Source organism: Mobula birostris, chromosome 8 (assembly GCF_030028105.1).
Source record: "Mobula birostris isolate sMobBir1 chromosome 8, sMobBir1.hap1, whole genome shotgun sequence".
In the NCBI taxonomy this organism is placed as follows: domain Eukaryota; kingdom Metazoa; phylum Chordata; class Chondrichthyes; order Myliobatiformes; family Myliobatidae; genus Mobula; species Mobula birostris.
In genome coordinates, this window is record NC_092377.1 from 41,367,597 (window position 1) to 41,393,591 (window position 25,995).

The window sequence follows — 25,995 nt, forward strand, 5'->3', positions numbered from 1 at the left end:
GTGTTGGAATGGGGATAGGAATTAAAACGATTGGCCACTGGGAAACTCCACAGTTGGCAGATGGAGCAGAGTGGTTGACAAAGTCACCGCCCCCCCCCCCCCCCCCAAATTACATACATCCTGTTCCAGTAGTATAGAGGAGGTTTCATCAGGAGCACCAGATACAGTAGATAACCCCAATAGATATGCAGGTGAAGTGTTACCTCACCTGGCAGGACTGTTTGGTGCCCTGAATGGAGGTAAGAGAGGAGGTAAATGAGCAGGTGTTGCATTTTGGTCACTTGCAGGGGTATGTGCCAGGAGGGAGGTTTAGTGGGAGGGGACGAATGGACAAAGAATCACGGAGGGAGTGATCCCTATGGAAAGCAGAGAGTGTGGGGGGCAGAGTAAAGATGTGTTTGGTGGCAGGATCCCTTTGAAGATGGTGGAAGAGGCACCAATACAGTCATAAATATAGCACAGGAAGAGCATTACGATGTAAGGCTAGGAATATGGACTATTCTACCTAGCCAGTGTAAAGTCGGGCATAGCTGGGGCCACCCCTTAAGTCTGGAGAAAGCAGGAGGAGTGAAAGGAGAAATTGTTGAGGGTGAAGACTAGCTGCCAGATGGAGAACGGTGTGGGTGGAGGGCACTGGTTGGGTCTTCTGTTGGGGAAAAAGAAGCAGAGAGCTTTAAGACCTTCTTGATGGAGGGTAGATGTGTATAGGTATCGGACATCCATGGTGAAGATGAGGCGGTCAGGGGCAGGGAATTTAAAGTTGTTGAGGAGATCAAGGGCATGTGAAGTGTAACAGATGTAGGTGGAAGAAACTGAACCAAGAAGGATAAAATGGAGTTGAGGTATGCAGACATGGGTTCAGTGGGGCAGGAGCAGGCAGAGACAATGGGCCTACTAAGTCGGTCACGTTTGTACCTCATGATTCCTCCTTTGCACTATTCATTTATTTTGTTATTGTAACAAAGTATTTTTTTACATCTTACACTGTACTGCCAGAAAACAACGAATTTCATGATACTGTATGTGATACTGGTAATAAATGTGTTTCTGATTCTGATACTGACTAAGGGGTAAATTTATGCAGATATGACAATAACCTGAACTGTTCATAAGTTGGAAATGAACACATACAATGTCTAGTGTCCAAAGTGCTTGTTGGATGTACGGGCTCTGAGTTGATTGTATGTTCATAACCTGGGGATGGCCCATATTATACAGTACTTTAATTTGGTAAAATGATCCACTCGTATATACAATACATGTGAATTGCATAGAACTCTATCTAGTTTTAAGTGTAGTAAGGTATAAGGTTAATTTTAATCATGTTTTCTTTTCTTGTTACTACCTGTGTGTTAATTATTTAAATGTCCAGAATTTTGAATTGGTCTATATGCAATTTATAGTTTTTGCCTCTTAATGACTGCTGGGTTGCCTTTGTCCATTTTGTGTTCTGGAATGTATATCCATAGCCTACCAATTTAAATAATCTTCTAATTTTATTGCAGGCAATGTTAGCTCTTCAATGTGAACTAAATGCCAAGCAACATCCTCACATCACTGGAGGACATCCATCTATTTTTCATCAACTTTGCCAACAAAGTCAGCATGAAAGGCACTCCAGTTAGTAAGTAATTTGATTAATACCATTGAATAATATTCTGCAAGATTTCTCAGTTAAAGTAATATGCTGCCTCACTTTGTGTGGGAAAAGCCTATCCTTTCAAGGAGAAAAGAATCCAATATAATGCAATTTTCTGTTTGACTCCAACTATACTCCCCTGTTTTCAATTGAATAAATAGGATATTCATCAGTTATACAAATAGACTGGAAGATTTAAAATATGCCAAAGAAGTGCATTTATACATTTGTGGAACAATTCATACCTTTTCAGAATGTTCCAAAGTACTTCATAGCCAATGAACTGCGTTCTGAAGTGTCAGTACAGCAGCAGTATTAAAAATGCAGAAGCCATTTCTATGTGGCAATCTGTCACAAACAGCAGCCCTGACTTGATGACTAGTTTTACAAGAGTTGTTTGTGGGATTAATTTTCTCCAGGATTCTGGACAAATTGCCTTTATTCTTTGCATTATTTTCATGGGACACTCCAATCCACCTGAGAGACAGTCAACAGTGCTATTTAACATCTCATTCAGAAGGTAGCTCATGCTGGTGCCTCAGTAGTGCTTTTGATGATCAGTCTAGATCTTAATGCCCAAGCCATTAGACCTGCTACATGAACGTAGAACCTTTTGATTAAGAAGCAAAAGTGCAACCAACTGAGTCATGGTTAACATCAGTGAAAATATTGAATGGTGCATTGTACCCATTAATTTTTTTCAGGTGAGTTTGGTACCTGGTAGAAGAAAATATGAGCAACTAGTGAACAGTTTTATCAGCTTCAGTAGAGTAGATTTCAAACCTTATTTTAGTCTGTTTAAAGGAATGCTTCTTTCATGACATGAACATCTTTGCTAAGTTTGAACTTGAAGGAGAAAATGTTTGATTTTAGTTGTTGCATAGGAAAAGAACTTAATCTGGAATATGATCTGTGATTTGATGTGTCTTTCAGTTACAAAATTATACTTCAGTAACAGGTAGCTAATAACCATGCCCTAATTTGAGCTAATCAGAGAACAATGAAGTTAGTCATTCGTTGCTCTTTTGTTCTGTGGGGTTTTGTACTAAAAGATATGGTGGGACTAGTGTGAACAGTTCAAACAACTGTGTTATCTCCTTCACTATTCAGAGTGAAGTATCCTTATTGCAGATTTATAAAGTTTAAACCAGAATTCATCAATTTGAACAAATAATTTGATGTCAAATTTTGTACAAAATGTTAAATTAATAGAGAAAAAATAAAAATGTCATTAAGGATGCTTATTTTTAGAAACTAACATGTACAAATTAATTAATTTAAAATAGAATACCCCAAGAATAATGTAGTCTGAAGAAGAGTTCCCTTTTGATGTCAGATGTTGTTTGGCATAATTATAGATTACTGTGTCATTAGAATTTCACTTGCACTTGATTGAACAAGTCCAAACCTCCAACCACATCCAGGACCAGATTGTAATCTCCCCACCTCATGTTCTACATTTTTCACAGCACCTCATCCTCAACCAGATATCTGCTTGTTACCTCCTCTTGCTATGTAATGTGATTGAGGGAAGAAAACATGCAAGGCCACTCTTTATGTTCAATACTTTCGCCCTCATTTGCAATTGAATGTTCCGATAGAAGAGCATGAGTTGACATCTGTTATCCTAATGTGCACCTTTCCCAGTGCTAAGGAAATTCTAGACCCTGAAATCTCAGTGAGCTATCAGCTACTATGTGAACAAGGCAATTTGACCACAACTTCCTATGTATTTGGTTGTGCTTTTACATACAGTATATCAAATACTGTACTCTGAACTCCATAATTACAGTGAGTGCTGATGGTTTCTTAATTATTTCTGCTCCAAAATCAGCCCGTAGTTCCTCTGGACAGCTGGACTTCAACTGTATGGTTAATTAAATAAGAATTGAAGTGCTTTAGAAATTGATTATGGCATCAAAAACATTCAGTTCTCTTCCTGTAATAACACACATTATTGGCCTGGAAGATTTTTTTTATTCAAGTTTGCCAGCGTTAGTAGTTTAATTGATAAGGCATCAACCTTCATCTGTAAAACCTTGGTTTGAACTGAGCTCCGACTAAAGAGAGGCAAGTGTTCTCTGTTACTTTCCCTCCTGCCCTCTACCCCCCCCCCCCCCCAAAAAGTATTCCCATCATCCTGGAGCACATTGCTCAGGCCCTCCCTATATGAAGTAAATTTAGGAAGTCTTATTCCAGTGAATGATATTTTTGGACCAACAGCAAAAATGCTAACATGAATTATAGCGTCACTCGTTCTTGTTTGCAAGATTTAGAAGTATTTCTCACTGGTCCGCAACAGCTTATTCTTCAAACCTGCAGTAAATGCAGAGAGACTAAAAGGAAGCCCTGCCTTGTGTCTCGGCTAGACTTTAAATAAGTTTTCTTACCAGCCCAAATAGCCTTCATTTTATTGAGTTCCAACATATCTTATGAGAAAAAGCGTTTTGCTATTGACTTCCTTTTACTTTTTTTGCAGGAATGTTGAAGTTTCGCTTTCAATGGATGACTTTGAGATATGCCACAGACAACTTAATCAAGATATGATGCATCATTACAGGTTCTACTTGACCTGATGACAAGACTCAGAATTGCAGACGTGAAATGAGAGAAAAATTGTGCTAACAGTTTGAAATCCATGTATTTTTTTAAAAACACCTACATTTCTCAGGGAACTTGAGGATTCTAAGCCTTTATTTTGACTTGTTTTCATAATCTTGCAAGGAATTTGGCAATCCATTTGTGGTTTATCCATTGAATTGCCTTACGAACATATGATGGGAGACCAACCCCCTTTTAAATCTAATCACTCCGTGAACAATACAGAAAATAGGTACTATTCACAACAACCACAATCCAGCCCATTGAGTGGAAATATGAATCATAACTATGGACCTACAGGCATGGAAACATCTCAGTCTTCTCCAGCTTCACCTCATTTTCCTTCAGATTCAAGGGAAGCTGCAGTAGCGGGGAGCATGCCAGCTGTTACCAAGAGCCTTATGATAGAACCACGAAGGCCAAGTAATTGGCCTCATTCCAGTGCTGGCAATCATATTCAAATGCAGAATGACCTTAGCAATTCTTCCATGATGTGGACCTCTACTGCTCAAGCCAATGCTCCTGATGGATACTCATATGCATTTTCTTCTCCGGCAACTGACACATCATCCCAGAAATTGACCAGTGATGTATTGCACAAGTTGGACTCCTTCACACAGGTTTTTACCAATCGCAACCTCAGGATGCAACAGGCAAACAGCATTGCCTCAACCCTGCCGAGCCAGGCGACAGTGGTTGAGGGTGTTCGGGACAGTGCTCTCCGGCAGCTGCTGTCACAGAAAATTCCAGCTGAGCAACAGGCTGCCATGCATCCAATTCAGCGATTTCAGCATGCTCCAACACAGCAAATGCATCAGGGCTTTCCAACTGCGCAATCGAAGCAACAGTTGCAAGCCATCCATCATCATCAGCAGCAGCAGCAGCAACAACAGCAGATGTATTTTGAGTTCCAGCAATTGGCCCAAATGCAGTCACAACCACAGCCAATGCTACAACATACTCAGTCGCATGTTCAGCAGCTGCAGGCTCAGCAAGTGCTGCCTCAACAAATTCAGCAACTCCCACAGCAACAGTACTTTGTACGCCAGCAGCAGTCCCAGCAGCACATGACGGTGCCTGACCTGCAGCAGCAGCAGTGTCACATGCATTCAGTGCAATTCTATCAGCCGCAGCAGCTCCTGTGCCAGTTACAGCAACCTGTGCAGCCGCAGATGCAGCCTCCACCTCCCTATCACAGAAACCAAAACCCCAAGTCCATGCAGCAGCCTCAGTACTCCCAGGAACAATCCCACCCTTCTCAACACATCCAGATGGATGTTCCCACTCAGTACTTCTATCAAGATCAGGCACACTATCGTCACATGTACCAACAAAATCAGTTGCATCAGCAACAAGAGGAAACTATGCAACAGAAACAGCTCCATGTTGATAATCGCATTCAGACATCACTCGTTCCCCTTACAAGTACCTCTTCCTTGGTCATAGACGAGGCGACGAGGAAGGAATTAAGTAACATGAGCCATCCTGGGACTCCTATGGTTCCTCAAAGACATCTTGTAGCACCGCCTAATCTTCCTCAAGCACCTGCCAAGGCATCTCAACAGCAATCTCATAATCAAACATGGTCCCAGGTAAAATGCCAGATGGTTTTGAATTTAAAATTTTGAACTAAAAGATTGGAAAAAATATATTTTTGTTGTGTTTTAGTTGTCCTGAAAATGGGTTAGCAAGTTATCTTTTAGCATTCTGTTCAGTAAAAGGATAATTATAATAATTTGGTATATTTTATATGTGTTTAAACAATAATTGATTTATTTGGAAACTTTAGTGCTCTGGACTGTAAATGAATAGTATAAGATATTCTATATCTTCTTTACAAATACATTAGCATTATGTTAAATTATAATAGGTCTCCAAAGTTTGATAAGGCAACTGTCATGGTCCGGTCCGTAAAGTCCGTATTCCGTGGACTCAGGACTCCGGGTCTTCCAGCTGTCCCTTGTTTGAATTAATCATAGGCACCTGATCCCCATCTTTGGGCTTGCAATATAAGTAGCCTTGGGACTGAGTGTGGGTTGCTGGTTTGTCTTGTCAGTCCCCCTTGGAGCAACTTGCTAATGGAAGGCTAGTGAAACCATTCGTGATCTCTAGATGTGGTTGTAGGACCACCGCTTCATGGAGCCTTGTTGCCACTTGTTGGAGTAGTCTTTGCGGTATGGATTCGGCTGTTTCCCGGGCCAGCTGAGTGGCTCAGCCATTCCAAGCTAGGTGGGGATCCGGCTGTTTCAGTAGCCAGCGGAGGTTGCTGGCTGTAACTGTGACCCGGAGCAGCCCTGAAGCAGAAATGGATCTGTCTGTCATTCTTTGGTGTTTGTTTCTTCCTGTCCTTGCCTCCCTGGGGTAAGTCAGGCTGTTTTGCCATTGCCCTGCGAGGGGATCTGTCTTGTCTTGTCCTTGTCTCCATGGGGTAAGTCAGGCCGTCTTGCCATTGCCCCGCGGGGGGGGGTCATGTCTTGTCTTGTCTTGTCCTCGCCTCTGTGGGGTAAGTCAGGCTAACCATTTGAGCTCATCCTTTACACAACTTCTGTACAAGTATCCAAATCACAGATTCTGTTCCATTTATTTTGTCTTGTGATGAAAGATTGCAAATGATTTTCTTCCCCTATTCCTTTTTCTTTTACCTTTAATTTCCAGATGTGGGAAGTAATTTGACATTACATTACCGAAAATTCCTCTCATCCTCACCTTTATTGCTTAGCACTCACGTGTTTTCCATCTGTGGCAGTTTAAGGTTGGCCTTATACTGACTTATCTCTGTATTGGTTGTTCATTTCAGTTCTCAGTATTAGTTCATAATCATTGTATTATTATAGTTAAAACACCACATACTATCAAATGCTTTCAAAGCAGAGAGAGCATGAGTCAAATCTGTTTTTCTTAATTATACTGTCTGTTGCTCAAATGGTCTAAGATAATCTGTTTCAACCTGCAGTAATTATTGCTCTTGTATTTTGAAAACCCAGATTGTGTTCTAGTCTTCCACATGGAAATTCATTTAGCCCTGAACTGTTCTGTGAATTGACTCATACTTGCTAGACCTATCAGTAAGTTTTTAGGATGGTTCAGCTTTAATTCTTTGACAATTCATAACAAACTACTTCATATGTCCTTATTTCAGGAAATGGAAAGCAATAAAGAGTCATTTTTTGACCACCTACCATGGTCTCCACAGCCACATTCCGTGGCCTTCAGTTTACAGTTCGACTCGATGTTTTTTTTTAATAAGCTTGCTTCAACTTATATTTCTTTTGGCCTTTGTTAAAGCCACTTTCACTGGCCTGTTAGCAAGAAAAGGAAAAGAGGAGTTACCTGACTGGATCTGTTTTCTTCTGTCCCAAGTTTATAAGTTTATAAAATACCTTTTACTAAAAAAAATACTGTTAACTCCCTATACAATTAAGGTCAATTAAGATTAGAATCTTTTTGTTAATTGGTGCTGTCTATCCTTTTCATTGCTCCCTGTTTTACAGAAATACTTGAATTATAAAGTTTGGTAGTGTATTATTCCTTTTATTACTCAGTTGATCTTTTGAAGTTATCTCTTTTTATTTTGACCCTGACCAAAAAAGTATTGGGAACTTAAAGACACTTATAAAATATAATTATCGCCGTACCATGGTGTTGATAACGGAAGTCAAAATGTTTTGGATGTAATGTTAATCAGTAGGGCTATACTGAATATGTGTAGAATTAAATTTGCTGCACAGTGTTTCTTCAGGGGATTTGTTTATAACTATTGAGCAGATCATTTGAGTAGAAGAGTTCTAGCCCTTATTTCCAGTTTGATAACTGGATGAATTATATTTGGGTATTGTTATTTCATTATCCAATATGCAGTGACTTGGTACACTCCCTACAGTAGACCTGGTTAATACTCATGCCATGTCTGATCGTCTTGCCAGGACTCCTTTTGCTGAGATGCAGAGGGACTTGGAAGACCTCATAAAGCGCTGGTGAGGCCTCACTTGGAATATTGTGAGCATTTTAGGGCTCCTTATCTAAGAAAGGATGTGCTGACATTGGATAGGGTTCAGAGGAGGTTCACAAAAATTATTCCAGGATTGAAAGGCTTGTCATATGAGGAGCGTTTGATGTCTTTGGATCTCTACTCACTGGAATTCAGAAGAATGAGGGGTGACCTCATTGAAACCTATGAAATGGTAAAAGAACTTGATAGAGTGAATGTAGACAGTGTCTTTCTATGTTGGGGGAATCGAAGACCAGAGGACACAGCCTCAGAATAGAGGGATATCCTTTTAGAACAGAGATGAGGAGGAATTTCTCTAACCAGATAGTGGTGAATCTATGGAATTCATTGCCATGGGTCGTCATTGGGTATATTTAAGGCAGAGGTTGATAGATTCTTGATTAGTTAGGGTATGAAAGGATAGAGGGAGAAAGCAGGAGATGAGCGCTGAGGGGGGAAATAGATCAGCCATGAAATAAAGAGCAGACTAGATGGGTTAAATGGCCTAATTCTGTTCCTATATCTTAAAGTCTTTTCATCTTATGGTTTGTTGAAGAAGAGATCATAACCAGAATTATGAAAGAGGGATCATGTTTTATGTGTTTATTGGCACTTTTTGAGATTCTAATGCAGAATATATGAGGATGAACCAATTGATGTGGGATGTTTGGTTTTCCAGAAGGCCTTCAACCTCACCTTCCTAACACTGGGGGTGGGGGAGAGGAAGGGAGGCAGATTGTGTTATGAAATGTATCTACCTATAGAAAAATTGTTTAAAATAAATTATTGCTTTGATTTTTTTGTAAGATAATATATTTGACTTTATAAATCACTTGGTTGAGGATATTGCATTGTTTAGGAAATGATTTGCTAAAAATATGGGAAAGACATGATGTTCATTTATTTTATAGATTTCTCTGACCAACATAAAGCAAGGGGACTTGACCATTGAACACAGGTATGAAGTCATTTTATTTCATTATGGAGCATCTAGTGTAACCCTCTCACCAGGGCTCATATGCAAACTTGGCTCGTTAGCTGATTCTGCTAACAGCCATGTGACTCGGCGATGAGAAGGCCATCTTCCATAAGCAATATATGTCTAGGGTCGGTATGATTTGGGTTTAACCAAACAGAAAAGTTGGGATGTTCTGATAAAGGAACATTAATTGTTGCAATTGCTGTGTAAATACTGCTCCGTGCAAAGTTGTCATTCACCAGAAAATTAACAGATCATACACTAACATAAAAAATAAAGAAATATATTTACCAAAGTTAGGGCTGCAGAAAAAAAATATAAAAAGGCCGGTTACAGTTAAACCAGTCCAATGTGCACATAAACATGGAACTCATCTCTGGAATAGTTGGGGGTGTATTGCTTTATACACACGTTGGACCCACAGTCTGTGTGAAAGCACCTGCCACAGCTCGAACCTCCCTTGAAGACCATCTCAAACAAACTGGCTCTTTCAGGAGTATTGGTCCTTCACGCTTGGAGCCATTCATCTGCATAAAGCTCTTCTTACAATGGGGACCCTCCTTCAAATGGCATTGACATAAATCCCAGCTGTGAAAAGAGAAACAGTTAAAACTTCAGGACATTGTCAGAACAGGGAAAGAGAGAAAACTTCTTTCCCATTTCAACGTTTATCTTCATATCTCCTTCCATGCACTACCAGTATTTTTTTTGTTCTATTGTGTTCTTGTGATGACAGTTTTCAGAACATTAAAGGGTGCAGTATAAATGATCTTTGTTGTCATAAGTTTTCATTACAAGGAAACAAACTTGAAGCAGCCCCTAATTGTTTAAATTGAATTATGATTTCACTTTAAAAATATGCATTTTTGTTGTATAGATGATTAATTGTAAGCATGCTTCTTGAATATTATTATCTGTTCAAATTTAGTAACACTATATATAAATTTTAACTCTCAGTAGATGGCCAGGTAGTGTTGTTCATCAGTACTGCTTTCTATTTCTGAACAGTGGCCAAAGCCGAGTTTCTTTCCAAGAAAGGATAGATGAAAAAAGCAGGCTGATATGTTCAATATGCCACAAGGAATTCAAGAGCCTACCTGCTCTGAATGGCCATATGAGGTCTCATGGTGGTCAAAGGGCATCTCCTAAACAGGTCAGTAAAGTGCTGCTATTTCATGTATATGAATTTATATCCAAATACTTTTATTGCTTATATGTGCAAATCATTGCTTCCTGTCTGCTCAGCTATAGTATATATTAGGACTAATTATCTCTGTGATGAACCATCTGTAAGATGAGCAGATTGTAATAAATTCAGGTGCAGGTTTATTTTAAGCTCTTGAGAATTTTTTCCTCTTGGATCTGTTTGATTGAAATTGTTTTTGTTTACTGCCATCTAAGAATCAAATGAATTTTTGCTGAATTGAATCCTGTTTTCAGCAGCTCTCAATGTGCAAGTCACCAGAAAGCAGATAAGACTACTAAACCTTACTGTAGTCAGGCATTTTGTCCCACTTATTGCATGCTAAGACTTGCTAAGTTAGATGGAGTTAAAGACTAAACCTGTGATAGAAATGAATTTCGCTGAAAATATTCATTGGTTAGAGGTACAGCTACAGGTCTTGTGTGAATATGGGGAATTCTGTCTGCACTGAGCTCGGATTTAAAGAGTGGCTTTACCTTGTGTGGGAATTACAGGCAAAGAGACCATCAAAGAAGGGAGAGAATTTCCCAAAGAGGTTCCAAGTGAAAACTCATCCGGTAAAATAATTTACTGTATATACTTCAAGTCAGTTGTCTCCACACAAAATTAGGACAGTGGACTCTCCATGAAAAACCATACAGGTTGCAGTTTTTGACCAGAAAGTAAATATTTATAATTTCAAGGCTTAAAAATATCACATTGATTTTTACATCACTACCTTCAGATATAAAGGTATTGAAATCTATTCTATGAATAAACCCCAGCTCAACCTTTTTCTAATCATGGTTAATTTATGCAATAGAATATTTTAGTGTTTTGTAAAGTATTAGGACTGTACAGATTGTTTACTTATAGAGTTTTCTCCCTAGGATATGGGGTACCTAAAACTAGAGAATGTGGATTTGAGGTGAAAGATTTAAAGGGTATCTGAGGGGCCAATTTTTTCACATGTAGGATGGCGGGTATGTATGTGGAACAAGCTTGCAGTGGAAATGGTATTTGTAGGTACAATTACAACATTTCACAATTTGACATTATTGTCTTGTATAATGTTAAGACTCCAAACAAAACCTTTCACAATACTTTTTCCAGAACAACCCATTGCAATATATTGTCTGTTAAGATATTGACCAGCTATTGACAACACTATCAGGCAAGGAGGTTAGTGACTTGATTGAAATTAGTAATGATGTTACCTCAGATAGCTTCTGTTTTCTAGCAGTCTGTTCTTTCAAACTGGTCACTCAAGCTACAACAAAGTCTCCCAAAAAAAAAAGAATTATTCATTTGTCGAAAGGTGTGAATGATAAATGGTTACATGAGACGATTTCTGCATGTAATATCCTGGTTATAGCTCGGGTACCCAACACCTTTGCACTGTACTGCATTTGTCAATGTGGAGCAGAGAGCGCATTTGTAAATCTTGTGGGTGCAAAGGATGTTGGGAATAGTGAGGGTGGAGAGCCACAGGAGGGGTGTGGGACAGGTGGCAGAGAAGGAGTACCGAGGCGGGGGTGGTTTATTAATCATCACAGAATATCACTTTGATACTTCCCGCTCCCTCCCCCTCCCCCTCTCCCTTTTTTCCAACCATAATTCCCCTCACCCTGTCCCTTTCCCACTCTTCAGTCCACAATACCATAAGGTTTAGAAGCAGAATTAGGCCAATTTTCCCAACAGGTCTGCTCTGCCATTTCATCATCGCTGATCCAATTTTCGTCTTCACTCCAATCTCATGCCTTCCCCGCCATATCCCTTCATGACCTGACCTATCAAACTCTGCCTTAAATATACAGGCGGCCTCCACAGCTGCCTGTGGCAATGTATTCCACAGGTTCGCCACCTACTGGCTAAAGAAATTCCTCCTCATTTTTGTTCTAAGAGGGGGCTTCTTTATTTTGAGGCTGTGTCCTCTGGTCTTAAATTCTCCCACAATAGTGACCCATATCAGAATCAGGTTTATCATCACTCACATGTCATGAACTTAGTTTTTTTTTCGCGTCAGCAATACAGTGCAATAAATAAAATTGCCACGGTACTGTGCAAAAGTTTTAGGGGTGTGCGTGTATGTGATTTCTAAATTTACTGAGATACAGCGCAGAATAGGCTGCACCGCCCAGCAATCCCTCAATTTAATCCTAACCTGGTCACGGGACAATGTACAATGACCAGTTAACATACCAAACAGTACGTCTTTGGACTGTGGGAGGAAACTGGAGCATCGATGGAAACGTACGCGGTTACAGCAAGAATGTACAAACTACTTGCAGGCAGTGGCAGGAATTGAACCCAGGTTGCTGGTACTGTAAAGAATTGTGCTAACCACTACAGTACTGTACCACCCTATTACCTCTATAAGCAGGTTCATCATTAACTTTTTCAGTATAATTGTTTACAGTAAGGCAATTTATAGAATAAATCAGCTATTGAAAAAGCTGCCAAATGGCAGAGTCAGGTATAGTACAGTGTCCACCATGTAATATGCCCATTATTTCAATGGACTGCGAAAGCCACATGCACTTCTATTATGGTAGCAATAAAATGATCTCATAGTTAGAAAATGTAAATACCTCATGATGAAGCTAATTGCATTTCTGACAAAACTCAGCAGGACTGTGCTATTTTTCAATGACCATCTTGCAGGCAGAAATCATCCTGCAAAGGCATCTGCAAGTGGGAATTGTTTTGAGCACAGAATTTACCTGTTCTTATTAAATATATTTAAATAAGTGTTCATTTTCTCTTCAGCTATTCTGCTGAGGCTTGTGTAGAATTATGCTGATAGTTGTAAGTAGGGATGAGAAATGGAACACAGTGAACTGGAGGAGGAATGATAAGAGAACCTTTTGACAGAAGAGGACTGAGATTAGGTGAGAAAGTGGGAGGGAAGAGTGTCAGGGTGAACTGAGAATACTGAAGTGAAGGAAAGACAAAACACATCAAACCAAAATCTGCAGATTTTGGAAAACAGATATAAAGCAGAAAAGATTAGAAAAACACAGCTGGTCAGATAGCACCTGTGAACAGAGAAAAAGTTAGTGTTTCACATTAACAGTCTTTTATCTGAGATGTTTGATGCATCTGTGGAGATTGTGAAAAAATGTGGTTCTGTTGAAGATGCTGGAAGTGAGAAGAGCTGTAGTTTGAAGTTAGGATAGGAGAATACTATATGCAGATCAAGTATTCACTAGACCACCTCCATCATCTCTTCAAAGTTCAGTCACTTGCTCAAATATTCATCTCCGAATGCATAAACGCTTTGAAAAGATAAGGTTGAACATTGATAAAAATTTCCAGTTTGGACTTAGAAATTCTAATGCGGAAATTATTTTTAACTGTAAATCATTGCCTATTGCAGAAATGAGTCTGGGAAGGAATAGATATAGTACTTGTGTGCATTTCTGCAGTCACCTTGGAGGAATGATTTTTTTTTTTCCCCCCAGTGAAATTTAAAATGTTCAATAGAAGTAACTGAGAATATTCTTTCCAAACTTTCTCGGTACCTTGGAGGGTTCAGTAGTCATGGCTGGTTAAACATGTAATTAAAATTTTGCAAGAAGTCAGATCCTTTCATTAAGCAGATCAGATTGAATCCTGTTTTCAGCTTCGTAACAACTGATAGTAAATAATATAACCCAGAATTGGCAGTTGTGATGATGACAAAACAGTCGTTAATTGCTATTGTTGCTGCATAGCTCTGACTGCATCTTCTAACATCCACACCATACAGAATGAAATCCAGAATCTGTAAGTCTCCGTCAATACAATTTTGTTCCTCAGTGGGCACTATGCTTGTCTAGAATTCGTAATTTGCTTTTGAAGTACAACTTTTTCCACTATTTACAGTATATACATATATATCATTTAAAATGTTATAGCCTGTGGAAGGAAACACGGTTGCATTTTTAAGTTCTGTCATTTCAACCACTGAGCAACCTCACTAGCCCTGAGGAACTACTCTTATAAGTAGTGTGTGTAATTCTTTTCACATCCTGATTCAAAGAATGTAAGTTTTTAAAAATTATCTTTTAATGATAATTTATTCTTGACCTTAATCCTATGTGTGTACACAATCTTCATTTCACTTTATCTAAAATAATTTAAAACGTAACTTTAACTGCTATTTATTCCCTAACTTCTTGTCCTGAAAGCCACTCATCCATTGCAAATAGTGCTGCAATAAAACGCATAAATAACAGCAGTGGAAGTCAGTCCCACATCTCACAAGATCTTTAACGGACAACGTTGTGAAAAAGTCATCAGTCTCTGGCATCTTTTTCTCTCGTCTCAAAATTGAATGAATAAGATATAATAATTTTGTAAACTAATCACACTCTCGATGCATCATAATTTTTCTGTTTTCCTTTTCCATTTTTGCCTTTACATTATGCATAGATTAGAGGGAAAGGACGCCCATTGGATTTGGTGAGAACTGTGGGATTGAATTCCACTACCTATCAAATATCAAAAATCCTAAAAAGAGAAGACATGGAGAGGATGTTTCCTATAACCAGAGGGCACAGTCTCAGAATAGAATGACATTCCTTTAAAACAAACATGAGGAACTTCTTTAGTCAGAGAGTGGTGAATCTGTGGAATTCATTGCCAGAGATGGCTCTGAAGGTCAAGTCATAGGGAATATTTAAAGTGGAAGTTGATAGGTTCTCAATTAATAAGGATGTCAAAGGCTGTGGGGAGAAGGCAGGAGAATGAGGTTGAGTGGGGAAAATAAATCAACCATGATAGAATTGTGGAGCAGATTCAATGGGCCAAATGGTCTAATTCTGCTCCTGTGTCTTACAGTCTTATTCCAGCATCACTTTTACTGTGGCACCATCAACAGGGAATTTTTAGGATAAATGCAGTCTTCGGAACTAATCAGAATGAAGTATTCTTACAGCCAACAAATCGTCAAGTAAAGTGCAAAATGATATTTAAAGTAATGATTTTACAGAAAGTCAAGTTCAAATTGTGAGATCGTTGACTTGAGCCTCTTTCTACGACGTGTATGTATGTGTAAAAGTGAGAATTGCAGCTGTGGAGAGAAGAACAAAATTACTCTTTTAAGAATCTGGCCCTTACCATGCTTGGTGATTAACTTCAAGTAAATGTGTATACTCTGCTATCAAGTGTACTGGAATGTGAAAAAGAAAATGAGAGTTTTATTTTGTTAGAAAGATATTTTTGATATTATTTCAACGGTCCTAAATCTAGACTTACAACCTCATCCAATTACTGCTATCTTTGGATTACCAATGATAGACTCAAATAATTTAACCTCTTCATCACGAAGGATGATTGCATTTCTTACTTTAATAGCTAGAAGGTCCATCTTGTTGAATTGGAAAGAGATCAACCCTCCTACAGTATTTCATTGGTTTTCACAAACTATGGTGTGTCTGAATTTGGAGAAAATTAGAAGTGCAGTTTATGACCCTTCTATTAAGTTTGAAAAAATTTGGAGGCCATTTATTCAGCATTTTCATTTGATGTAATTTGATCATTTCCAAACTGGTTTTATTTTTCTGTACTGTTGTTGGAGGGGAGTGGAGGCGTCGACGCTGAGGTTTTCTTCTTTTCCATTTTTAAGTTGTTAGTTTTGCCCAAGTCTTTTAGTTTAGTTTAGGTTTTTTTTTTCTTTTGGGATGGGTTTTTTTTTCTTTTTTTTGTCTTTTTCCTTTTTTTTTGCTTTATATTATCCGTGATCAGTTCTACATGTATGGGAGTTTTGGTAATTTCCACTATTTGGTTTTGCAATTACTCTTTTTTTTAAATGTAACAATACATCGCATATTATCTGTATTATTGCTATGTTTTGTTTCTATATTTTGAAATTAATAAAAAGATTGAAAAAGAAAGAAATAATAGGACAATCCTGCCACCATCATACCCAACTGAACCCTAACCCCTGCTGCCATCTAATTCAAAAGAACAACAAATTTCATGGCTTAAATTCTGTGACAAATTTTAAGCAAAGAAATGCCGACGACAAACGGATTTCAAATGAACCACCAAAAAAAATTGATTTCTGAGCATGACACTTGCATCCTATAAAGGAATAACAGAATTGCTGCTTGAATTACTGTCTTTTGTGTTCAGGGCTAGGCTAAAATGTTGTAAGTTCTAAAGCACTCAAATAAATCTTGCACAAACAGGTAGGTTGTACCCTATTATGTCTGCTATTCTGTTTTGATATAATTAGAATCTGGATTATCTACAAATGATGTGAATCCATTGATGATTGAAACTTACAGTATTTTAATATAGTACAGTACTAGAACAAATCATCATGTGTTTGGATAATATATTCAAATAATTTATACCACCTGTCCTTATGAATGCAATTTATATAACACATTATTTATGTGGGTTTTTCATTGGAAAGAGAAAGAAGACTGCAATACCTAAACCAATATTAAAGGTCCTGTTAATCATTAAATGTCTCATAGGTCTTTTATTTTTATGTACATTTGGAACCAACATATTGAAAATAAGTTTTTAAAGATTCACTTCACGTAGTAGAGCTGCGTTTATAAGCTTAGGGTATATTAATGAATATGCTCGATCCTGTCTGATCTGTCTCAGGTGTATTGCTTTGGTAGGACCCCTCTATATCTGAGGCTGAAAGCCTTTGGTTGTCTGTACAGGATGAAGGAGAGAAGCAGCCTAAAGAGGTGGATCACCTCATGCCTATCATCATGCCTGTCTCTGTACCTGTAAAGCCTCTGCCTGCTGAAGCCAGCAAGCAGGCCACCAAGGACAAGCCTACCAACTCTGTTTCAGATGACGAGATGCCAGTCCTCATGAAGATGACTGATTCTCCACCAAACGCTTCCACAGTGGCCCAATCCTGCTCGTCCTCTGTGAGTGCTGCCATTCTTGCTACTGACCCAGCCAGTGTTGCTTTGTTTGAAACCCTTTGCTTGCTGATGGAAAACTATGGTGGCATGTGCTGCAGAGTTTTGGATCACCCCAGACTACTGCAAAAATGCCAATTGAAAAGGACCAGTGAATTGAATTGAATTGTCAACTCAATTTAGAGTTATAAAGTGTAAAATTAATGGATCTTTCCAGTAAAGGAACATCTTTTTAAACTGAGAGTTTATTAAAATTTATACACTGGTATTTCGCCTGATGCTCAGTGTGTTCCAATGGAATCAGTGCTAATAGGGGTGATTATAATGTTAGATATTATTAAAAGTGTGTTAATAGCAGTGCTGCTCTCCAGGGAATCTGGCAAGAGCCGCTGCTGTCTGATGGTGCTCGCATAGCAACAAATCAGTGCGGAGATGCACTGGTGTTGGCTGGGCCAGCTGATTGGTACTAAGATGTACGGCTCGCCCAGGTGGGCAACTGCTGGGGACAAGCGGCACCAGCACCATGTGTTGATATGCTTCCCAGATCTGGTGGTCACTCTGATCAGCATTTGTCTGGCTGCACTGCACTCACCAGTAAGCTTCTGGTTTATGGAGAAACCTTGGGGCTGGGGAGAGGTGTGTAGCCAAACAAGGGTTAGTAGCAGCCTCACATCCAACAGGTGCTGATGAGATAAACACTTGGATTTGGCTGGTCCAGTCACACATTGTCCCAAGCAAAGGCCCAGGGTCACCTTGTCATGTCTATGTACTGAGCAGCCACGAGCTCATTCCAGCCCTCAGGGAAGAATACCTCTCCGTACTCAAACATGGGTAATTTTTATTTGCTATGGAGGGCAGGTGTTTATGCCTGGTTCCTGGCATAGCAGCATACACTGCAGGTGGGTGTTTTTTCTAAAACATGGGGAAAGAGGACTTACCACCTATGTATGTTTGGACTTGAGAACCAACAGCAGGATAATAAATGGGGACTTTTGCAGGGTAGCTCTGGCCAGATACCAGTGTATAGACCCACTACTCCTGAAGTTGCAAACATGCTCTTGAGGTTCTAAATTGTTTTTTTTCCCCTGGAATGCAAAGGGATTCATGTGCAAATCAATTTTTGCCGTGTTTGCTTTTCTCTGCGTGCTGTTGTCTTTCTGACCTAAATGTGACTTTGAAAAGTGCGCCTCCTGTACGCTTAGATTTGCAATTCAATTGCTTCTTCCTTTGTTGGCAGGAAGTTCTTTTGTCTGTTACTTTTCCAGAGAGCTCACAGAAAGTACTGAATTCTGTTTACTTCAGCAACTCCAACAACAAAATATTCATTGTATTATCAGTGTCAGTCTGATAGCAGCTGAGCAATATATTGAGCAGTGAAGTTCAGTAGTACTTTCATTCTGCCTTTAAGCAATGCTTAAATCTGCCCTTTATAGAACCAGTGTTAAAAGATTTTAAAAACTAGTTTTATCTGTCATACGTACATCAACACATACAGTGAAACATACTTTTTGAATGTTCTTTTTATTCATGAAGTTGTTTGCTGGTTCTCGAAATCATTATCTATCTTCATTTTTGGTTGACTGCTCTCTTACCTAGAAACAGTATAAACAAAGCCAGCCTTATAAAGCGGAAGCAACATTTTAAGAGGTGATTGATTTCAGTTGGAGCAAACCTGGTGTAACTATCTATATTTTTAACTGCATGTTTATTAGTTCTGTAGAGATGAAGTTGGCAGCAATGCAATCAGTTCTCCAATGTTTTGACATTATTTGTTCATTTCCTTATTTTACCTAATAACACAATAATCATATAGTAATAACATAGTCATCTTACTGGTACTCCCAAATACAAATTTCTTACTGGTATTGTGCTGTGTATAAATTTTCCTGCTATGTGTTTGCCTACCAAAAGCTCTTTCCAATATGGACTCAGAATATGGAGATGCCAGCTTTTATTGTTTTGCATAATTTGTGTTTCTTTTTCTCTCCATGCGCACTGGGTTCTTTCGGGTTTCTTGCTTTGCGGCTGCCTGTAAGCAGACAAATCTCAAGGTTATATAATTTATACATACTTTGATAATAAATGTTTGTAGCCTTTGAATTTGATTGTGGAAGGTTAAATAATGAGTGGCACAGAAGTGAAACTGACGGAATGGCTGCCTTGATTCAAATCTGACTTCTGTAGTTGCCTACACATTCTTGATTTGTCTGTGTCTATTTCAACTGGGTGCCCCCCCCCAAAAAAAAGGGCATACTGCTTTAAGTTGCTCCGACTGTGCACCTGACTGGTGGAACATGGCAAACGTCAAAAGAAAAAGTTGGGAGAACAAAGTGGGTTTGGAGTAGGACTGGTAGTAAATGGACATCAAGGGTTTGGTGGGTTAAATGGCCTATTTCTATGCTTTATCTCCCTATGATTTAAAAAGAAGCACAAAATAACAGTGAATTCCTTCATGTCAAATTAGATCCTGTGAATGAGCTTTATTTTGAGGATTATTGCAATAATCTGTTGCATTAGCCATTATGTTATTCAGTTTTTTTTCCTGGTAGCAGTCTTTGTGCAGAAATATGGTGTAGTGGGCACCAAATGCTCTCATGCATCTGCCTAATAGATTTGTGAATCTATTAAGTTTGCTGGTTATGAGGCATCACCTCAATTCTGTCATTCACTGGTACCTTTTCATATGTTCCACAGAGAGAGATTGCCTATTGCCCTCTTCAGATCAAATCAACACAAACCCAGTATCAAGAATGAATATCAGTCAGTGCACTGAATCTAGAAGTTAGGACATTATGTTTCGGTTTCATAAGACATTAATGAGGCCATATTTGCAGTACAGAGTACTGTTTTGGTCACCTTGTTTTTGGAAGGATATACTTAAACTGAAATAGTGCAGAAAAAGATTTACAAGGATGTAGGCAAGGCAAGACAAGAAGTCCTGAGTTATAGGGGGAGATTGGTTAGGCTAGGACTTTATTCCTTGTAACATCGGAGAATGAGAGGCAACATTGTTGAAGAGTTTAAAATTATGTGGCACGCATAAAATGGATTGAGGTCTTTTCCCCAGGGTAGGGGAGTCCAAAACCAGGGAGCATAGATTTCAGGTGATAGGGGAAAGATTTAAAAAGGTTCCAAGCGGCAACTACTTTATGCAGATGGTGGAGAGTACATGGAACTATTGTACTTGGTTGAGTCAGGTCCAATGGTTTCATTTAAGAAGCACTAGGATAGGCTAAATGCAGGAAATTGGGACTCAGTTGGGTGGGTACCGTGGCGGGCATGGACTTGACAGGCCAAAAGGCCTGTTTGTGCTGTATTTAATGTTATGGATAGATTCCATTATTCCCTCTAACCCTTTAAATAAGTGAAATCACACAAATTAAAAAGAAACATCGAGGGATTGAAACATTCCGTTGCACCCTGCCTTGATAGAAACTGGAAGAATAGGTTTGACAATATTTTGTTCTACTGGAAATCATGGTGGATTCTACAGGCAAAACTGCCTTCTCCTATGATACGTAGAAACAGAAAACCTACAGCACAATACAGGCCTTCAGCCCAAAAAGCTGTGCCGAACATGTCCTTAACCTGAGAAATTACCTAGCGTTACCCATAGGCCTCTATTTTTCTGAGCTCCATGTACTGGTCCAGGAGTCTCTTAAAAGACCCTATCGTATCTGCCTCCTCCATCGTCAGCAGCAGCCCATTCCACGTACTCACCACTCTCTGCATTTTTTTAAAAAAAAAACAACAACTTACCCCTGACATCTCCTCTGTACCTACTTCCAAGCATCTTAAAACTGTGCCTTCTCATGCTAGCCATTCCAGCCCTGGGAAAAAGCCTCTGACTATCCACGATCAATGCCTCTCATCATCTTGTACACCCCTATCAGGTCACCTGTCATCCTCCATCACTCCAAGGAAAAAAGGCCGAGTTCACTCAACCTATTCTCATAAAGGCATGCTCCCCAATCCAGGCAACATCCTTGTAAATCTCCTGTGCACCTTTTCTACGGTTTCCACATCCTTCCTATAGTGAGGCGACCAGAACTGAGCACAGTACTCCAAGTGGGGTCTGAACATGGTCCTATATAGCTGCAACATTACCTCTCGGCTCCTAAACTCAATCCCACGACTGATGAAGGCCAACGCACAGTATGCCTTTTTAATCACAGAGTCAACCTGTGCAGCAGCTTTGAGTGTCCTATGGACTTGGACCCCAAAATCCCTCTGATCCTCCACACTGCCACTACCATTAATACTATATTCTGCCATCATATTTGACTTACCATAATGAACCACCTCACACTTATCTGGGTTGAACTCCATCTGCCACTTCTCAGCCCAGTTTTGCATGTTATCAATGTCCTGCTGTAACCTCTGACAGCCCTCCACACTATCAGAAAATTTACTAACCCATCCCTCCACTTCTTCATCCAAGCCATTTATAAAAATCACGAAGAGTAGGGGTCCCAGAACAGATCCCTGAGGCACACCACTGGTGACCGACCTCCATGCAGAATATGACCCGTCTACAACCACTCTGTGCCTTCTGTGGGCAAGCCAGTTCTGGATCCACAAAGCAATGTCCCCTTGGATCCCATGCCTCCTTACTTTCTCAATAAGCCTTGCATGGTGTACCTTTTCAAATGTCTTGCTGAAATCCATGTACACTACATCTACTGCTCTACCTTCATCAACGTGTTTAGTCGAGCTCTCTGTCATGTCCATCTCTCTATTGCATGTAGGAGATGAGTTGATTGACCTCAAATTTAATTCTTACAGTTGGAGGAAGGCCTTGCAAGCCATGTGGTAGAAACTGTTGTAAACCAATACGTGTGTTTTGAAGTCCACAGCCGAACCATTCTTGAGTTGGTGACTTTGTTAAAGCAGCTATTATTGGTAGAGTAAATATGGAAGGGAGGCTTGTGTTTGTATCTCTGTAACATTGTCATGTTCTCAGGTCATTGAAGTCCATGGACTTTGCTCTTGTGTTGATGCCTTCTTTTGTGTTTGGGTAAAATAAGATTGCTGTTAATCCTGCATGTTATAATGAACATGGCAAAAATTCTTCTTTGCTCCCATTAATAAAGCTTTGGAAGAGATGTGTTTTGATTTCATTGACAAGTTTTGTTTTCTGCACTAATACATATCAAAGGATGTAGATAATGAAATGTTGTTTTGGTTTGTCATTAATCTTCTCGTGATCAGCAATGCTTGAGGTTTGTAATTTCCATGGGTTTGTGTGTTTTGTCCTGCCATTTTTTTTCAAACCTCAATAACTGATTGCAGATCTGTTTTTAATGTTGGGACTTTGAGGAATTATTCATTTGGTAAAGAATGGACATTACCTTTATTTAAAAGGGAATTTATACAGTAATGCTTTCTGGTAATTTGCTGTGTTTATGCAATTACAATTAGATGTATAAATATGACCAATTTAAAATAATCTGGAAAAACAGTAAAATTCTAATTATGAACATTTTAGGAGATTGTTCGAAAGTGTCAACCCATCGATACACAATCAGAAGATAACTTGAAACCACGTCAAGACAAGAAGAAATATCGACATAGGCCAGAGCCTCTCTACATCCCTCCACCTTTAGTCAACCTCTCTGCTTCGTATCCAGGCGCAACGCTGTACCAAAGTCAGCTCCGTTCACCAAGAATCATGGGTGACCACCTGCTGGACAGGACCCAAGAGCTCCCTCCCTACACACCACCCCCAATGCTGAGCCCAGTGAGACAGGGCTCTGGCCTTTTCAGCAGCGTCATTTCTTCACACGGTGGCACTTATCCAACACTGCCTATCACCCCTTTAACTCCACGAATACTGCTTGGTCGCACTAGTGAGTATTTTATATTTAACTACATCGGCGAATCCTTGAATTATCCGCTTTGTAAAAGTAGGTTTTAATTTGGCTATTTTCTAACATCAGCTTTTTCATTCTGATTTAGTTTTGCCAGATAACAGTATTCTCCAACTCCAGCAGTTTAGCCAGCTCCAAATTTATCTCTTTTACATTGGATAAATGTTAGTCTCTACAGCAAAGTATCTTCATGTATTTCATAGGTGCTGGTGAGCTTGACCATGTTTTACTTTCTGTCCACGGAGTAAGAGATGCAGCACAGCTTGACTGAATGCATTTTGATATGTTTTGCATCTATCAGCTACTTGGGATAAAATCATAACTTTAGTAGAAATCCAAATTCAGATTAAACTCTACAATTAACTAGAGTTATTTATATTATTCTGATACATTTAGACTCAATGGGTAATGGAATTTAGGAATCCATGTACATTTTTTAAAAAACCTTGGCATATATGTAAATAAAAAGACTAAGAAAAATATGGACAGATTAATGTCATCAATACTCATAGCTCACACCTTTAAGCCCTACTCTCCTAGTTAATTGGTGCAGGGCACCAACCAAAGTGTATATAGTTTTCCTGATGTGCTGCGAACAAAACTAAACAAAGTGCTCCAGTTGGATTCTGTGCTACTAAAATTAAAATCAGAAGTATCTTTCAGTTTTGAAGACTATATGCTAAGTATAAGAATTTCTTCAGTTTTGAAGTAAAAGGAGTTGATGGAATGGGTAGGATTGGACTGTTCTTTCTCTTGATCAAAACAAGCAGGGAAAATACTAAAATTGGAGCTAACCCATTCAAAGTTAGATTAGCAAGTGCCATTTCACACATAGCAGAAGTTTTCCACACTAGATGTGAGGAATAGTGCGTTGATTAAAATTTTAAAGTCTGGTAAAGTAAATTTTATTAAGGAAAAAATTACCGAGAGATATGGAACAAAGATGGATAAATGGAGTTTAGGTATTCATCAGCTCTGATAAAATTATATCTGATATAAGAGGCTCAGATGCCTAAATTATTTACTCCAGATTCTATGTTGATGAATGTCTTCAAATAAAATAAAATATTCCCAGAAATGACTAGGCTGAAGGTTAAAAACTTCTACTTACTTAGCTAGGACCAACTAGTGACATCTATTTTACTTTTAGAAATAAAAGGTTGTATATTAAATTTCACACGTGCTGAGCATCTTCTCTTATTACTGTTTTGCTCTGGTTTCAGATAGCGTTGATGCAACGACAATAACCCCTGGACCTGGGGAACAGACTGTTGACATTGAACCGTAAGTGGTTACTTTTACATATAACAATGTAGTTGAGAAATCTGTGACAATGAATTCCACAGGTTCCTCTGGCTGAACAAATTACTCTTCATCTGTGTTTAGAATGGATACCATTCTATTCTGGGGCTGTGCACTCTGGTCCTAGTATCACCTACTATAGGAAACATCCTGTCCATATCCACCCTATCTAGGCCTTTCAATATTCGATAGGTTTCAATAAGATTTCTCTCCCTCACCACCCCCCATTCTAAACTCCAGCAAGTGCAGGCCCAGAGCCATCAAATGCTTCTCATATGTTAACCCTTTCATTCCCTGAATAATTCTCATGAATTTCCTCTGGTTCTCCGATCCCAGTAAGTCTTCTCTTAGATAAGGGTCCCAAAACTGCTCTCAATACTCAGTTCCGTCTGACCAATGCCATATAAAGCCTCAGTATCACATCCTTGCTCTTATATTCTAGTCCTCTCAAAATGAATGCTAACATTGCATTTGCCTTCCTTACCACTGACTCAACCTGCAAATAATCTTTAGGGAATCCTGCACAAGAACTCTCAAATCCCTTTGTGGCTCTGATTTTTGAATTTTCTCCCCATTTAAAAGTTGGTCTATGCTGTTATTCCTTCTACCAAAGTGCATGACCATACACTTCCCTACACTATATTCCATCTGCCACTTTATTGCCCATTCTTCCAATCTAAGTCCTTCTGCAGGCTCCATGCTTCCTCGACACTAACTGCTCCTCCACCTATCTTTGTACTGTCTGCAAACTTGGCCACAAAACCATCAATTTCATCATCCATACCATTAATATGTAACATGAAAAGAAATGGTCCCAATATCAACCCCAGTGGGGCATCACTAGTCACTGGCAGCCAACTAGAATAGATACCCTTTATTTCCATTCTTTAGCTCCTACTGAGTCAGCCACTCTTCTATCCATTCTCGTATCCTTCCTGTAATGCCATGAGCTTTTACCTTACTAAACATTTTCATGTGCGGCACCTTGTTAATGGCCTTCTGAAATCTAAGTAAGCAAACTCTACTGACTGTCTTTTGTTTGCCCTGCCTGCTAGTTCCTTTATCAGGCAAGATTTCTCTTTGCCATATTTTATCATGTGCCTCCAAGTACCCCAAAACCTCATCCTTAATAATGGACTCCAACATCTTCCCAACCACTGTCGTCAGGTTAACAGGGCTATAATTTCCTTTTTTCGGTCTCCACTCTTAAAGATTGGAGTGACATTTGCAAATTTCCTTTCCTCTGGAACCATTCCAGAATCTAGTGATTCTTGAATGATCTTTACTAATGTTTCCACAGTCTCTCAAGCTACCTCTTTCAGAACCCTGGATTGTAGACCATCTGGTCCAGGTGACTTACTTACCTTCAGACCTTTTCAGCTTTGCAAACACCTTCTCTTTAGTAATAGCACCTTCACTCACTTCAGTCCCCTGACATCCTTGAATTTCTTGCATACTGCTAGTTTCTTCCAGAGTGAAGCATGACGCAGAATACTTATGATCATATGGCATTTCTTTGTCCCCATTACTACCTCTCTAGCGATCCAATATCCAC

The 25,995-nt window shown here is 39.2% G+C and overlaps 1 protein-coding gene across 5 annotated transcripts in view; it reads left to right on the top strand.

Moving 5' to 3' along the window:
* LOC140201255 (transcriptional-regulating factor 1-like) overlaps positions 1-25,995 on the top strand; it is a 241,606-nt gene that overhangs the window by 152,425 nt on the left and 63,186 nt on the right. For 3 of the 5 annotated variants that reach the window (XM_072265045.1, XM_072265044.1, XM_072265047.1), the window contains exons 2-8: positions 1,506-1,624; positions 4,119-5,832; positions 9,140-9,186; positions 10,216-10,360; positions 17,014-17,274; positions 22,757-23,117; positions 24,362-24,422. In XM_072265045.1, coding sequence (XP_072121146.1) covers positions 4,414-5,832; positions 9,140-9,186; positions 10,216-10,360; positions 17,014-17,274; positions 22,757-23,117; positions 24,362-24,422 — 2,294 coding nt within the window. In that variant the 5' untranslated portion in view covers positions 1,506-1,624; positions 4,119-4,413. The remainder of the gene's footprint in view (positions 1-1,505; positions 1,625-4,118; positions 5,833-9,139; positions 9,187-10,215; positions 10,361-17,013; positions 17,275-22,756; positions 23,118-24,361; positions 24,423-25,995) is intronic. The other 2 variants (XM_072265048.1, XM_072265049.1) reach the window with 2 other exon arrangements.